Genomic DNA, 14,664 nt, shown 5'->3' with positions numbered 1-14,664 from the left:
TGCAATTCTGGTGGAACAGCAACTCGATTATCTATGGGCAAATCTTGTCACGTTTCTCGTTGAGAGTATTGGTAAAAACAATTACACGTGTTGACAGTGAAACTATTTTTGATTGATTATTCAAACCATCAGCACGTTGAGGTATTTTCGATTTTTATCATTGGCAGGGGCTATTTTAAAATTTCACAAATTCCGGCATGAATCACCTGAGCCGCATACTCGAAGGAATTTTATAACCTATGCTTTTATTCTAAGTATTTATCAATTGAACGTATAATCTCACGCCTCTCTGGTCCCAGAATACAGGTGAACTCGCGAGAACACGGGCGAGAGTTAATGATGACGTAGAATGTAAGCGACCGTCGTTTCCTCTGTAAACAACTTGTACCATCAGTGTGAAAACCTGATCTGTGAGTGCAACTTAAAATATCCATTCAGCGAATTATTGCAATATTCGGAAAACGTTTCGTTCTGATGGAATAGTTTGATTAAATTTACAACGACGTAAAACACCGTAACGTTTCATTCACAGAACTTGGAGGACGGAGTAGGTCTGCTGCAAACGTGTTAGATGAGCGCAATCGGGCTTGTCACAATTACCACAAAATTTCCATTTTTAGAACAGCGAACTGCGCCGCAGCGTGGTCGGACATTTACTCGAACAGGTAGTAAACAATAGGAGCGCAAAAGGACCAACTCGCTATTTCTGATCAAAAATAATTATGGTAACAACAAAACACTGCTGCTTTGGTTTCTGCCGGAGCGACTCGCGATATGCTCACCGGGATCATATGAGGGGAGTTTTCTTCATATCTTTTCCAAAGCCGAGGAGGAACAAAGAGAAATGCATTCGCTGGGTAGAAGCTTGTAAACGGCAGGGATTTACAGTAGAAAATGTCAGCAAACACACATATATATGCTCTCTGCACTTTGTCGGTAGAAATGGGCCAACGTCTGAAAATCCCGATCCAATACCAGCAACGTCTGAGGAGGTAAGTTTATGGTCTGCTTTGAGTCGAAAACACGCTATTGCTAGCCATAACACGTGGGACATTGACTCCACGAGTTTACCCATGGAAGCCACTGCTGCTTGTATGAACATGACAATTAATATACATTAAATATAGAGACAAATTCTGAGATATTTACAAAATATGGATGTCTTAAAGGAATGAGATGAAACATTTTTCTGTTACCTTTTTGAAGAAATTGTACATCTCAACTAGCTTCATCTTACAGTATTATTTTCTTTTACTTTTATTTTACAATGTATCATTGTCCTCCAATGTTTTGCTAATAGATAGAGCGGATGGCACGCAAAAGGAAAGTGCTAACCCAAAGAACCGTAGACACCCCTGATGCATCACTGGAAATGCCTTACCACTGTGTGGCGTACGGATGCGGCAAAACTGCGGAAAACCATGTCACACTATTTCCATTCCCCAAAGACCCTGAGGAATTTCGTAAATGGGAGAAGCAAGTTCAACGTACTCGCAGCGACTGGTTGGCCTCACCCAACTGTCACCTCTGCAGCGAGCATTTTGGCAAAGACTACTTTGAGTCCATATCACCCTTAGGGGTTCCGAAACTGCGATCCGGAGCAGTTCCCACTGTGTTTGTCCGTCCGCACTGCACTTCCTGTTATGGCACTGGCTGTGATAAATGCCTTGCTACCGTCAAGCATTGGAGCATTGATGCAGAACCAAAAGAGCGTAATATTACAGTGAGTAGTTGTTGTTTTTCTATAGCAATGTACAAGTGCATCAACATTTTCAGTCACTCAATCAGCATCTTTTTCACAGAGTCCTTCGCCGGCAAATATTGTTGAAATAGTACCATCACAGTCAAAAGATCCAGATGGACCAAGTGATGAGCAAAAACAAGGACAACAAAACGAGCAGTCTAAAGTAACACAAACAGGTCAGTGCACAATAAAATGATGGAAAAAGAAAAAAAAAAAGTATTTAAATTTGCTTTTTTTTTTTTTTTTTTTTTTTTAACAGTGGCGTGTGAGACGTGTGGTATACGTGGGTGCAGTAGCAGCTTTTACTCAAAAAGCAAACGTTTCTGTAGTCTAACCTGCTCACGCTCTTTTGCATCTCGCTTCAAGAAGTCCGTCATGCGGGCACGCCTGCAGGTAAGAAATTATTGTGTTTCACTAAACAACGTTATACAATTGGCACTCATAAGTTTTTAAATGCCCACCTTCAGTCAGGTATCTTAAAATGCAGCCTGTACTGTACGGTGTTTAATCACATTTGATGGACTTTACGTCCTTCTCTGCAGGAAAATCCTCTTGCAAAAAAGGCCAAAATATTTAGCAAATTTACCAAAGCTCGCTCGGCAGTACTAGATGGTGAGTACTACACACTCAAACACATAATCATCTGCTGATTGGTCAAACTGTTAATTATTTTCATGCTTTCTCCATGAATATACAATACCGTGTTCAGAAAAAAAAGTTGCAGATAACACGATATTTTTGTGAATTGCGCAACTCATTGTATTGTTTGACTCCATGTGTGGGCCACATTTAATCCCAAACGTTATCTATGCAAGCACTGAAATGGCGGCGTGCAACATGTTTTCTAACTCAGCATTAAGTGTAGAGTTGGAATTGGAAGTTGCAGACAACCAACAGTCCCAAGATGAAGATATTACAGAGCTGGAAATGATCGTCATCTTCAGACTCTGTGAAAAGGCTCAAGCTTCCAGAAAAGTCTGGTGACAGATGCTTGTATTGAAAAAATGTGTGTTTGTGACCGTGTGTACGTTTACTCAGTGTGTGTTGTCGCTTCTAAGTGAATGTTTTAATTATGTGTGCTATGATAAATGTATGCAAAAGAACATTCTGGCAAAATAGTGGCAAACTGACGACATATGTCACACATTAGTTGCCATGACATCAATTTCTTAACTGATTCGTGCACAGCTCCGAAAAAAATCCTGATTTCACATGTCCTTTAATGTTGGCAACAACTGGTATCTGCAACTCTTGTACCATTGAAAATTATTTGTCGTTTTTGTTTTAGTACCCACGTCACGATCAATATAAGGGGAGGCGTACGTCATCGGGCCACATGGTTGTCGATTTGCTGGCTGAAAAGTTTTTTCTCCTGAATTACGTATTTGGATTATGCCGTCACGTTGCGTTGCCGGCTTTTGCTCGAACGGACGGACCCTATATCGGTTCCCCAAAGATTATTATTATTATTATTATTATGTGCAACACCCAAGGGTACTTTTGACAACGACATTGTTTCCACGGGGAATCGTTAGTCGCCGATATAGAAAAACACGTGGTGTAAAGAACAGTGCATCGAGGACCATTGAGAAACCACAAAGAAAGCCGGTAAAAATTCAAATACGGTAATACACACGTGCAATCGTACTGTGCTTTCCTGATAAATCGTTTGTATCATTTTTATTGTACATTGGTCTTTATCACACCTCTATCAAACTAAAGGCTCGGGGGCCAGATGTGGCCCGGGAAATCAATTTTGGTGGCCGGTGAAATCTTTATATCGACTTTGTTTCTTGCTAAAATAAATGTAGTATTTGAAACTAATGCCAAACGTAACTTATTTATCAATTTGTAATGTTTATTTAATATGAAAGCGGCCCACCGATGGAAAATATAACTAGTATGTGGCCCGTGAGAAAAATGAGTTTGACAATCCTGCTCTCTAACAAAAAGGGGGAAATAGACATAAATTTAATAAATCACATCTGATGGGAAAAAATGTTATCCTAATCCCAGTTTGCTACGCTGAGCTGTGAAATTTTGATTGTCAGTATATTTTGAAGATTCCGTGCACGAGTCAACAAAGTTCAAACTTTCTTTCAGCTGGTGGATGAGGTGCTTATTGAATATGAGCAGATCAAAGGTGATACACAGATGACACGTGTTGAAGGTGACTTAGGTGATGAAACTGGTGTGGGCATGCAAAATGTGAGTAAATGATGAATTGAGCCAATTTGTGAATCCTAATTTGCCCTCCACCTTTTTTGCAAATTGATCATGTACAGAAGGCACCTGTCGACGGGCCTGAATTTTGTAGGTCTGTTAGAAAATGCTATGACTGCAATTTAACATCATTTATTATTCAAATATGTTGTGCTCATGCTCAACTTGTGCAGGTTGAGGCTGGTTACAGCCATCTTCAGAGTCTGAAGACAAACCCGGCCCAGGATATGCACAAGCCACGTACTTCAGATAGGTCTCAAACAAATACGGCTGGATACATAACAGGTCTGAAACTGTTGGGCATCTGCAACTTCAAATTGCAACTGTGTTCGATGCCAGGCACTTGTTTCAGCTGACTGACGGATAACGTGTGCCCAATAACTTCACACGTGCACAGAGTCAAACAAAGCGTCGCTGCCATGTCTTGAGCAATTCACAAAAATATTGTGTTTTGAGCCTTGTTTTCTAAGACCTTTTTATTGGGGCCGGGGGGGTTTGATTTATAGCCTGAAAAATTTTACTTTTGTTCCCGTACAAGTTTAATTTACCATCTATTCTCTAGCACCTGTTACAGTTTTCAATTGGGGTGACTACTTGGAGAAGGAAACATCCTTGGGGGCATCCGTCTCTTCCTTCAGACATGTGAGTGTGTCAAATACTTTGCGCTGCAGGGCTTGCAATTTTGGGGTTTTCGAATTCTTTTTAAACAAATTGTAAATGTGGCATTTAATAAGTTGAAATGTGTTTAAAGTCTCACTATTGTGGATTTGCACCTATTGCAGAAGGGTCTGTATTTTAAGCTTCAAGTTTACATTAGGTGCAAATATCGAGAAAAAGGTTTCAGCTTTTGAATTGGATTAGCACTTAATTAAAGATTTCTGGCTTCCACAGGCTCCCATGTGTGCCCAATGGGACGACATCAATGTGGGGATGAAAGTAGAAGTCTTGAACAGCAACGCAGTGCTGGCGACGAAGGTTTACTGGATCGCTACTGTCATACAAATTGCAGGTGCGTATATGTTCCCATCAGTGCTGTAAATTTCTAATCTTCCTTAAGATTGCACAATAGTACACTAAAACTGTCTAAAAAAAAAAACCCGGTCTGCTCTTGCTAGGATACAAAGCCTTGTTGCGATACGAGGGCTTTGAGCATGACAGCAGTCGTGATTTCTGGTGCAGCCTCGTTTCGGGCGAGCTGCACCCCATCGGGTGGAGCGCCATGACTGGCAAGCTCCTGGTGCCGCCACAAGGTGAGCAGGCACAATTGGGAAGTGTGAAACTTCCAAATATATAGTAGAACCTCAAACTTCAAAATAACAAGTAAATAGATTGATTGAAAAGACAGCATTTTTGATGATGTGTGTGTTGTAGATGTCACCAACATCCTTGACTGGAAAGAATATCTGATGAAAAAGTTGGTGGGATCCCACACTTTGCCTGTTGAGTTCTACCTCAAGGTAAAACTAGTAAAAAAAACACTTGAGTATAATTAGAATTAAGCATCCATAATTTAGCATGTAAACAAAGTATGATGTTGGACTCGATTGCGCAATGTGCATCACCTTACTTTTAGCTGAACGAGAGCCTGAAGCAGCAAGCTTTCAAAGTGGGCATGCGCGTGGAGGTGGTTGACCCCAAATACATCAGCCGGACCCGCAAGGCCGTCATCGCATCCATTACTGGTGGGCGCCTACGGCTGTTATACACGGACCAGAGCGACTCCCCCGACAACATTGTGACGGATTTTTGGTGCCATCTGGCTAGTCCTCTCCTGCATCCGATTGGTTGGTCCAAACAAGTGGGTCACGACATCAAAACACCCGGTAAGTCACCTGTTTTAATCAGTTGTTCTGTTTTCTGTTCTGAATTTTAGGGAGGGGTACTTAATCCTTCTTTTTCTTCTTTTTTTGTGTCACAGGCGTGAAATCACCTGGTGCTGGTTTGAAGGGTAACTGTGACAGTACGTACAACTTCTTTAAAAAGGTAAAGTGATAAATCTACATGGACTGCAATGTGTTATGCAATAAAAATGATTCATGTTGTTGCTGATTTTTGGAAATGGAATTGATGGACCGCTTAAGTCATTCATATGTCATCACCAGCCCAGATATGTCTACATGGACGGGTGTTTCTTTGAGGAGGGAATGAAGCTAGAAGCTATTGACCCTCTAAACCTGGGCAGCATCTGCGTGGCAACTATACACAAGGTGGAAAATGTCCGACTTAAAAAATGAAAATTACGCTCAAACAATACGGCAGACGTGTATTCTATCCTCGATGTACATACCTTTCTTTTCACAGGTGCTGTCAGACGGTTATCTGATGGTCGGCTTTGACAGTGGGTCATTGCTCCTTTCCGACCGGTTCTGTTACCACGCTTCCTCTCACGGAATCCTTCCCAAAGGCTTCTGCAAAAAGAATAACATCCCACTCACTGTGCCACGAGGTAATTGGAATATTGTGTGTGGTATGTTTGCTCATCGCTGGAAAAATCCAGGATCTTGTATCAGAATCGTTCTATGATACCAGATCTATCTATAATTTTAATATGGAAGAACATTTCATGTCATTGAAACAGTGATGCATGAATCAAATATTTGTTTCTACCAAATCCATACATTAAAAAATATTAAATATAGTTATTTTTAAGGTTTGAGAGAAAGTGTAAAAATGAAGTGCTTGGATTTAGAAAGTCTTTTAATACTGATCTGGAGTGTCAATCTGACAGGTTTTGATCCCAGGACCTTCAACTGGGAAGATTACCTGGAGCAGACCAATTCAAAAGCTGCACCTCCACATCTGTTCAACACTGTAAAGATCAACTTTTAATAGATGAATGCGTCATTTCTTTCAATTTGAATCCATGACAACGGAATGTACTTGCGCACCTGGGTAGGACTATCCAGGTCACGGCTTCACCCCTAACGTGAAACTGGAAGCGGTGGACCTGATGGAACCACGACTGGTGTGCGTGGCCACTGTGAAGCGTTGCGTGGGACGCTTGCTCCTCATCCACTTTGACGGCTGGGATGATGACTTTGACCAGTGGGTCGACCACGAGTCCCCCGACATCTATCCCATTGGCTGGTGTGAGCTCACCGGCTACCAGCTTCAGTCACCCCCTGGACTCGGTAAATGCTTATACTAAAAAAAAAAAGATTTCATAGTGGTGAGGATTTTTCTTTTAGGTGCATACAAAGAGAATTAAATTGTACGTACATGGTGCTTTCTGTGTCCCCAGCAGTTGAAAACCACGTGGTACAGGTCAAGAAGACAAAGGTACCCTTCTTTAGGGGAAAAAGTAAGTTCTCCCTCTTGCCATCACACGCTTTATGTTCATACATGTTGTCAGACCAATTCTTCATGTTACTTTAGAGAGGAAGAATGCAAAGAAGCGCTCCCACCTTCTTCATAAAATTAAGGACGACGACGACGGTGATGACTATCAACAATCACCTTTAAGCAACGCTTCTGCTCAACCTCCATTCAAGAAAAACATGACTTCTCCTCCAAACATGCTCCTTGTCCAACCCAAAAGAGAACCAGAGGAGCAAGAAAGTAAGTGATTAGAAACTGGATTTCTTTCCTATCATATTTATGGCCACCATCTGACTTTGTTACAAATCTTTAGTTGCTGCAGTGGAGGTGAAGGTAGAGGAGGTGGAAATGGAGACTCTAATCACCAGTCCAGCTCAAACATAACACTTCAGGAAACCTCGGCAAAGAGACTGCAGAACATCAAGTGATGCGTGGTGACTATTTATGTCTTTTGTGTCCAGAAGAAAACTTGTTTTTGAGCAGAGGTCTAGAAGTGGACACAGGAGACTGGGATAGAATCAGGGACTTGAAGAAAAAAATGAAATGAAGTTTTCCTGTTTCCTGTTGTTGTTTTTCCATTACTGTGTACCGTTTTTTTCCATGTATAATGCACAATTATTTTTTTTTTTGAAGAAAATCATGGTACAACAATTTTTGAAGAAAATCTTGTCACGGATGGTGCTTTACAACGTCACTTTCCTCTCTTTTCATTTTAACCTAACTGATCGCGGTGGTGCCTTTCTGGGCATTCGGAGAAATCAACGCCAACAAAAAAAATACATCCAGCCTAGTTAAGAAATCACCAGAAAGATCACCATGACAATTGTGAATAATAAATAATTGTGATAAATAACTGGAACATCACTCAAATATTGGTGATCCCGTTGAGAGTCTCACATATTTCTTTGCTATCGAGTTTGCTACTGCATGCGCAGTCATACTGACCGGCAGAATAACATCCGGTTGTTCCCAAAGATGATCTTTTTTCTGAAATAATTTTACTTTACGGACTTAAGTAACCCGGCCGGGTCATACCAAAGACTATAAAAATGGGACCCATTGCCTCCTTGCTTGGCACTCAGCATTAAAGGTTGGAATTGGGGGGGTTAGATCACAAAATGATTCCAGAGCGCGGCGCCGCTGCTGCTCACTGCTGCCCTCTCTCCCAGGGGATGGATCAAAATCACGCGGGGATGGGTCAAATGCAGAGGGCAAATTTCACCACACCCAGATGCGTGTGTGACTATCATTGGGACTTTAAAATAAAAATAAGCTAAAATTTGGGTGCGTATTATTCATGGGTACAGGCTTTTTTCCAGCATTGACATGCCATTTTTAGGGTGCGTATTATACATGGGGGCGCATTATACATGGAAAAAAAACTGTAATTTGTTTATAAGTCAATGTCTTAAAAAATCTTGAGATCAATTGTATTGTCTGTGTCTGATTATCTTGCACAGGGTGCAATTCAAGCTTGATTCATCGCTGCTTTGAGCAAAGTGAGAGTACATATCCGTTCCCTCTGAGAGTCATTTTCCAAAATAAGCAGATAAAAGATTTACTTGTTTTTTTTCTTTTATTTCACACTTGACTATTTCTACTTGCAAATCAATTGAAGTGCTTGCCAGCAACAGGGCAATTGTCAGTTGTGTTTTGATGACCACTTCAAATGGTCAAAATTTTAAAAAAGCATTACCTTCACAGAGAATGTCCATCTAATGGCGCTATGAAGATTGAACACCTATTTTCATCCGAGCACATCATACTGCAAACATGAAACTAAAGTAGCTTTGGTTAAGGTTCACGCCATGCTCAGTCTCTTTGTTTTCTTGGCCCCTTTTGTCTTTGGATTCTTGCGAAGATTGGATTTGCTTTTGTGCATCTTACCCTGCTTAACTCTGCTGCTGAGGTGCATCGGCTTCGGTTTGGTGGCCTTGGGCGTCTTGCTACGCTTTGTGGCAACACTGGGAACAGAAGGGAGTGAATCGCCTCCTGGACATGCCTTGAAAACATGGACGTCTTTGACTCTGCGGCCCCTCAGCTCAGGCGGGTTGGCACAGGTGGCTCGCACCTTTAGGTTGACTTTCTCAATCCAGCTAGACGAAGGGTGTCAAAGATAACCACAAATTTACAAGTAATTAATAAACTTTGCTAGCCCCAAACAATGAATAGGTTATTCATTGACATACAGGCGTAGTGGCAGCAGAGGGCAGTCACACATCAAAGGGTTGTCCGCCAGGTTGATGACCTCCAAGGAGGTGAACTGACGGAGGTCCGGCACCTCTTCCAGATGGTTCCCCTCCAGGAAGAGACTCCTCAAACCTGGACCCAAGCCTGCCAGTGAGCTTTGAGACATCTGCAATAAATAAATAAGACTAGTCATGTTCATAGCCACACATAAAGTCATAGTGGAGTAAATAACTGATGAAAATGAGCGTTTACCATTAGTATGAATTGCAGAACTGTTGAGTTTGATATTATTTTTGAAAACTGCAGCATTTCTTTTTTTTAACACAATTCTGGAAACAACTGTAGCAACCAGCAAGGTCCACCTACCTTCTCCAATGCCATATTATCCAAATAAAGCTCCTTCAGTGATTTTCCCAAAGGCTGAAAAGCATTTGGGCCAACCCACCGAATGGCGTTCCCTGACAACCTCAGGTCCTTCATGTTCCCCAGCTTGCTCAAGGCTTCAGTGGGCACTTCTTTCAGCTTGTTCCCTGCCAGGTGTAGCGTATCAAGGTCGGGCACGTGCTCCAAAGCCTTGGGTGATACGTGGTCAACAGCGTTTCCGGTGAGGTAGAGGGCTCTGAGGCTCTTAGTGCCATCCAGGGCATTCGCCTCAAGTTTGGAAATAGAGTTGTTCTCCAAATGAAGCGCAAGGAGTCCCGGAAGCAGTTTAAAGGCCGCTTTTGGGAAAATGGTGAAGTTGTTCTTCTCTAGGTGAAGGTAAGTCAGCTGAGGGAGTCCTGTGGATTACAGTACACCCAATGAAGAAACAGGGGGAAAGTGCAACATGTGTCTTCTCTTAAGGAAATGAACAATGCAGACAAGCACCATGTAACGTGGCAGGAGCACAAAGTAGTCAACATTTTCCCTTTTTCATATTTGCATAGTTTCAATACCTTTAAATGCTTCAGGCCTGAGGGATGAGATGAGATTCTCTGAGAGGTACAAGTAGATGAGGCCCTTCATGCCATTGAAAGCTCCGTCCTCCACCTCGACAATTTTGCAGCGCTGCAGGTGCAGCGACACCACCTGAGAGACGGCGGGGAAGCTGTTGCTCGGGACGTAGTGGAAGTTGTTGCCGCGCAGGTCGAGGAGGCGTGTGTCCGGAGAGAAACCCCGAGGAATTTTGGAGTGACCGCGGTTCTCACAGGAGGAATGGTATGCCTCAGCCTGATATTATGGAGGAGATGGGGAAGTTGAACTCATTCGCTAACCTCGAAAGGGAAGTCAACTAAAAAAAAATCTTTACAATATATTATTGTGGAAAATGAACTAAGCAGCAAAGTCCACCACTTTTAGAATAACTGCCATCTACACTCACCTCACAGGCGCAGTTAGCGGGACACTTGGCTTTGTTCTCCGGCGCCTCAGTGGGTGGCGGCGCTCTTCTACTAGCTTCCTCAAACTCGGCCTTCAGCATGGCCTCCTGGCTTTGACAGCGCAGCTCCGGAGGATGGACCGCTTCGAGGATTTCTCCGGAGAGGTGTAACGGTCCTGCACATGTTCCTATCAGCTTCACCTTACTACGGATGGCCCACTCCCTGTAACACAGAGAAAAGACAAGTCGAGTGGAGTCCACTGAGATTTGTGTGCTGAGCGAGGCTTGCTGGTACCTGAGCGGACGCATGTAGCAGTTACAGTAAATGGGGTTTCCGGCCAAGTGGAGCCGGGCCAGCTTAGGGGTGCCGTCCGAGAAGGGTTGCATGACACGCAGCTGGTTATGGCTGAGATCCAAGTGGATGAGATTGGGAGACTTGGATATGGCCGTGTTGGCCAGATCCTGCAGGGACATGTGATCCAGGAAGAGGTGGCTCAGCTTGGCCATTGACACAGACTCTTCACCCAGGTACGTCATGGGATTGTAGCTCAAATCCAGGCGGGTCACTTCTGGCAATCTGTACAAAAAGGCTTCTGTTGATTTATAAATTCAAGTTTTTTTTTTTTTTTTTTATTATTGTTGTTGAGAAACCTTTCTGCAGGTATTTATGGAATCTCAGCATATATTGGGGGGCTTTCTGTAATGCCGTAAAATGACACCTAAGCCTAACAGGAAAGTCCCGATTTTTTAAAAATAATAATACACAATTGTGTTACACAGGGCCCCAATATATTGGAAGAACATTATTTTTCATTTATCTTTCTATTTTAATTAACGACTCATGTCAGCGCTAATGTTGTCAACCCACCTGGTCATGGTCTCAGTTGGGAAAAACTGCAGCTCGTTATGGTCCAGGCTGAGCCGGTTGAGAGTGAACAAGCCGGCGAAGGCTTCAATGTCCAAGTAGTTCAGGGAGTTGTGACTGAGGCGAAGCCACTTGATGTTCAGTAAGCCCTGTTGGGAGAAGGTACTACATATAAAATCTCTTTTTGCAGAATTCACCCTTGGCAGAGTGTGAGGCTGCCTTATGTTTACCTGGAAGGCCATGTTAGGGATGTAGACAAGATGGTTGTGCGTAAGCGAGAGCAGGTTGAGGAAGCCGAGCTGGGAGAAGGCTCCGGGCTGGATCTCCTCAACGCGGTTCCGGTCTATCATGAGCTGCTTCAATGAGGACAGACCGTCGAAAGACTCCTGTACGTCACAAGGCAAATAAAAATAAAATATATTATTCAAATTGTACTTTGTATAGTTTCTTCTTAGAAAAGAAGGGAAGACTGCATGGATTGGTTTTAGCGGGTTTAAGAAACTGTGGTTGAATCATGACAGTCCTCTAACAAAAAAAAAAGAAAAATGGAAACCCATGCTGCAAAGTGATCATTTTGCATACAAAGCCAACATGTCATAAATCATTGTGTAAAATCACCTGGTACAAGATGTCAATGTGGTTGCTTGCCAGGTTGAGGAAGACTAGACGGCCGAGGCCTCTGAACGCGCCCTCCTTCACCCTACGGATGTTGCAGCGTTGCAAAGATAGGTGAGTGAGATACGGGGTTTTTTGGAACGCTCCGGTGGGGAGTTCTTGGATGTCGTTCCCTCGAAGGTCAAATTTCACTGTAATCTGCACAGAGGGGAAATCAAGACTGACATGAGTCAAGATGTACACAATGTCTAAATGAAGCTCTTCAACTCAGTTCAGCAGTTCCTGGTCACTATTAGTACCTCGTCCACAGTGGGCGGAATCTCAGTCAAGTTCTTGTTGACACAGGTGACGGCGAGCTGGATCTGGTCGCATACGCACTGCTCTGGGCATTTTGCAGCTTGCGCCACGAGGAGGAAGAGGAGCGTGAAGCTGAGCAGTGGGACCCACACTTTGTCAGGAGAGAGCGGGGAGTACATCTGAAACGTCAAGCACACAAAATGCATTAGTAGGAAATATATAATTCTTTGTACAACAATATTGGTTGGATGATCGGGTATAATCGGTGTTGCTGCCATTCCATTACCTTTAATATGAAAGGGGTGGGGGCTTCTCAGGGGGGGGCTTAGTGCCACTTTGGCAAGATGAGCCAGCCCCAGTGCTCACTGGAATGCCTTAAAACCACATTCCCATGTTGGATCAACCGTCTAGATCCGCAACAATGGACTTGGAAAGCTCCATGTTATGAAATTTGGAGTCTCCGACGGGGTCGCTGATGGCGTAACGTTTATTTGTCTGACTTTGGTGTAAGGTGTGTGTTCGATTCTCACTCAGTGATAGGTTGTCGGTCTCTATGTATAACCACATACGAGATCTCTAGATGGTCCCACTTGAGGAAGCTTTTATTACAGTGTCCATAAATGATTGAAGCTAATATGCTTGTTGGAACTGAATGGTTCTATTCAATGGTGTTACAGAACATTTGACTTTTCACATCATTTCAGAAGCATGGAAGAGAGAGGCCCAAGAAATTAGAGACGGGAGAAATTTCCTCCACCAGGACGACGTGTATGCATCCCCCCTTGAGATCAACAGTGCTGACCGCAGAGGATCACGCATGCAGGATTGCCTGTTGTACACAAAGACGCCCTGTGTCTCCTGAGTGGCCGGTGCCAAAATGTCTTTTCCACTGAAGGTGTATGTGTGTGAGCAAGATGTGCATCAATTCTAGGCTACCAACTATGCAGTCCTAAGTGACATACACAGTCCTGTAAACATAACTCAGAGGTTATAGCCAACTAAAGAAATACACTGAGTTAAACACATTTACAGTGCATGACTTTTTCATGGCCACCAATCATTTGTAATTGAGTACTCTTACACTCCTATAGGTTTATCATTGGGCTCCTTTATTCGTCCTGAAATTGAATTAATTTCAACTTTGCTACTGCCCCAATTTTTCTAGAAAGTGTCACAGAAGTCCGTCAAACAGTTTTGTCTGTTTAGTGTTGTCATATCATCAAATCAATAATACAGCGATGAAAGCAAGATGACGAACCTGGACTGATTTAACGTAGTACTAATACAGTAAAATAGTATTTGAAACACGTTTAGGCTATAATTATCAAAAACAAAGTACTGATTGTGCTGTCATGCGTCGCCGCTGTGTACTTTACTGCGCACCGTTCGAAACCTCTCATGTCGGTACAACCCACTTTAATTGACGGATATATCCCACATGCAATGGTTCTTAACTTTAACTAGTTCGGTATTTAATATATATTTCCAATAGTATAGTAAAGTGAGCTCACCTTGGTTCCGTCCAGTTGCTGGTGAGTTCTGCCGTCTGTCTAACATGGGCCGCTGCCCCCTCCCCACCTCAGAAAAAAAGTTTATCCCCTCCATTCGCAAATACAGTCACTTACACTAACATAATACACAGAACCAACACTATTAGTTAGTTTATTTTAACTCCTGAAGTGAAATCTTAACATTTTCAGTGTTAATTAGTAGTAACAGTGTTTACACAGTTCGATGATGTAATTAAGCTTCGCACCTTCACTTCCGCGCCTTTTTCCTCATTACTGAAAAGCACAATTACATTCGAACAAGAGTTTGGTACCATAAATTCATTTTCACTCACCAAAACCTTGTGTATTAATGTTGGCATTTTCATCTCTGCTGTTAATTAAACACATTTTGATTCTCTCTCAACTCAGTCTTGAGGTTGATTGACGCGTAGACGAGTCACTGGCTGCGTCCAAATTCACAGCCTGTGATTTTCGGACGCATGACGTCATCTCTGGCGCGACTCACAGTGTGTCCAAATACGAATTAAGACACAGCCATTGTCAT

The 14,664-nt window shown here is 42.8% G+C and overlaps 2 protein-coding genes across 5 annotated transcripts; one reads left to right on the top strand and one right to left on the bottom strand.

The window, feature by feature from the left end:
* The first annotated feature begins 337 nt into the window (after positions 1–337).
* Positions 338–8,713, top strand: l3mbtl2 (L3MBTL histone methyl-lysine binding protein 2). Of its 2 annotated transcripts, XM_061264388.1 has the most exons (19): positions 338–410; positions 941–992; positions 1,301–1,723; positions 1,803–1,920; positions 2,004–2,137; positions 2,287–2,356; positions 4,530–4,609; positions 4,859–4,976; positions 5,083–5,217; positions 5,339–5,424; positions 5,541–5,790; positions 5,886–5,950; positions 6,070–6,174; positions 6,269–6,413; positions 6,696–6,778; positions 6,864–7,098; positions 7,209–7,268; positions 7,343–7,525; positions 7,599–8,713. In XM_061264388.1, the coding sequence occupies exons 3-19, from the start codon at positions 1,310–1,312 to the stop codon at positions 7,667–7,669; spliced, it is 2,352 nt and encodes a 783-aa protein (XP_061120372.1). In that variant the 5' UTR covers positions 338–410; positions 941–992; positions 1,301–1,309; the 3' UTR covers positions 7,670–8,713. The 2 variants fall into 2 exon arrangements, with proteins under 2 accessions (XP_061120372.1, XP_061120373.1); XM_061264389.1 differs by lacking the exon at positions 338–410 and having other exon boundaries at positions 7,212–7,268.
* On the bottom strand, positions 7,864–14,564 carry chadlb (chondroadherin-like b). 3 transcript variants are annotated; one of them, XM_061264385.1, is made up of 11 exons: positions 14,453–14,564; positions 14,121–14,187; positions 12,612–12,788; positions 12,316–12,510; positions 11,928–12,083; positions 11,701–11,846; positions 10,836–11,409; positions 10,411–10,684; positions 9,842–10,254; positions 9,475–9,641; positions 7,864–9,381 (listed from the first exon to the last, which is right to left on the bottom strand). In XM_061264385.1, exons 3-11 carry the CDS (start codon positions 12,786–12,788, stop codon positions 9,087–9,089), a joined length of 2,397 nt encoding a protein of 798 aa, XP_061120369.1. In that variant the 5' UTR covers positions 14,121–14,187; positions 14,453–14,564; the 3' UTR covers positions 7,864–9,086. The 3 variants fall into 3 exon arrangements, with proteins under 3 accessions (XP_061120369.1, XP_061120370.1, XP_061120368.1); XM_061264386.1 differs by lacking the exon at positions 14,121–14,187 and having other exon boundaries at positions 10,836–11,055; positions 11,128–11,409; positions 14,453–14,560; XM_061264384.1 differs by lacking the exon at positions 14,121–14,187 and having other exon boundaries at positions 14,453–14,560.
* Between the last annotated feature and the right edge of the window lie 100 nt (positions 14,565–14,664).

The sequence above is a fragment of the Syngnathus typhle genome, linkage group LG18 (genome assembly GCF_033458585.1).
Source record: "Syngnathus typhle isolate RoL2023-S1 ecotype Sweden linkage group LG18, RoL_Styp_1.0, whole genome shotgun sequence".
Taxonomy (NCBI): domain Eukaryota; kingdom Metazoa; phylum Chordata; class Actinopteri; order Syngnathiformes; family Syngnathidae; genus Syngnathus; species Syngnathus typhle.
This window is presented reverse-complemented; position numbering and strand designations above follow the sequence as displayed.

Coding starts and splice junctions, on each gene's coding strand:
- chadlb (XM_061264384.1), bottom strand. CDS start 14,485: ATGAAAATGCCAACATTAATACACAAGGTTTTG. Junction 12,511..12,611: donor TTCCGCCCACTGTGGACGAG/GTACTAATAGTG, acceptor CCCTCTGTGCAG/ATTACAGTGAAATTTGACCT. Junction 9,642..9,841: donor ATAATATGGCATTGGAGAAG/GTAGGTGGACCT, acceptor TATTTATTGCAG/ATGTCTCAAAGCTCACTGGC.
- l3mbtl2 (XM_061264388.1), top strand. CDS start 1,310: ATGGCACGCAAAAGGAAAGTGCTAACCCAAAGAACCGTAGACACCCCT. Junction 2,138..2,286: donor TCATGCGGGCACGCCTGCAG/GTAAGAAATTAT, acceptor CCTTCTCTGCAG/GAAAATCCTCTTGCAAAAAA. Junction 4,977..5,082: donor TACTGTCATACAAATTGCAG/GTGCGTATATGT, acceptor TGCTCTTGCTAG/GATACAAAGCCTTGTTGCGA.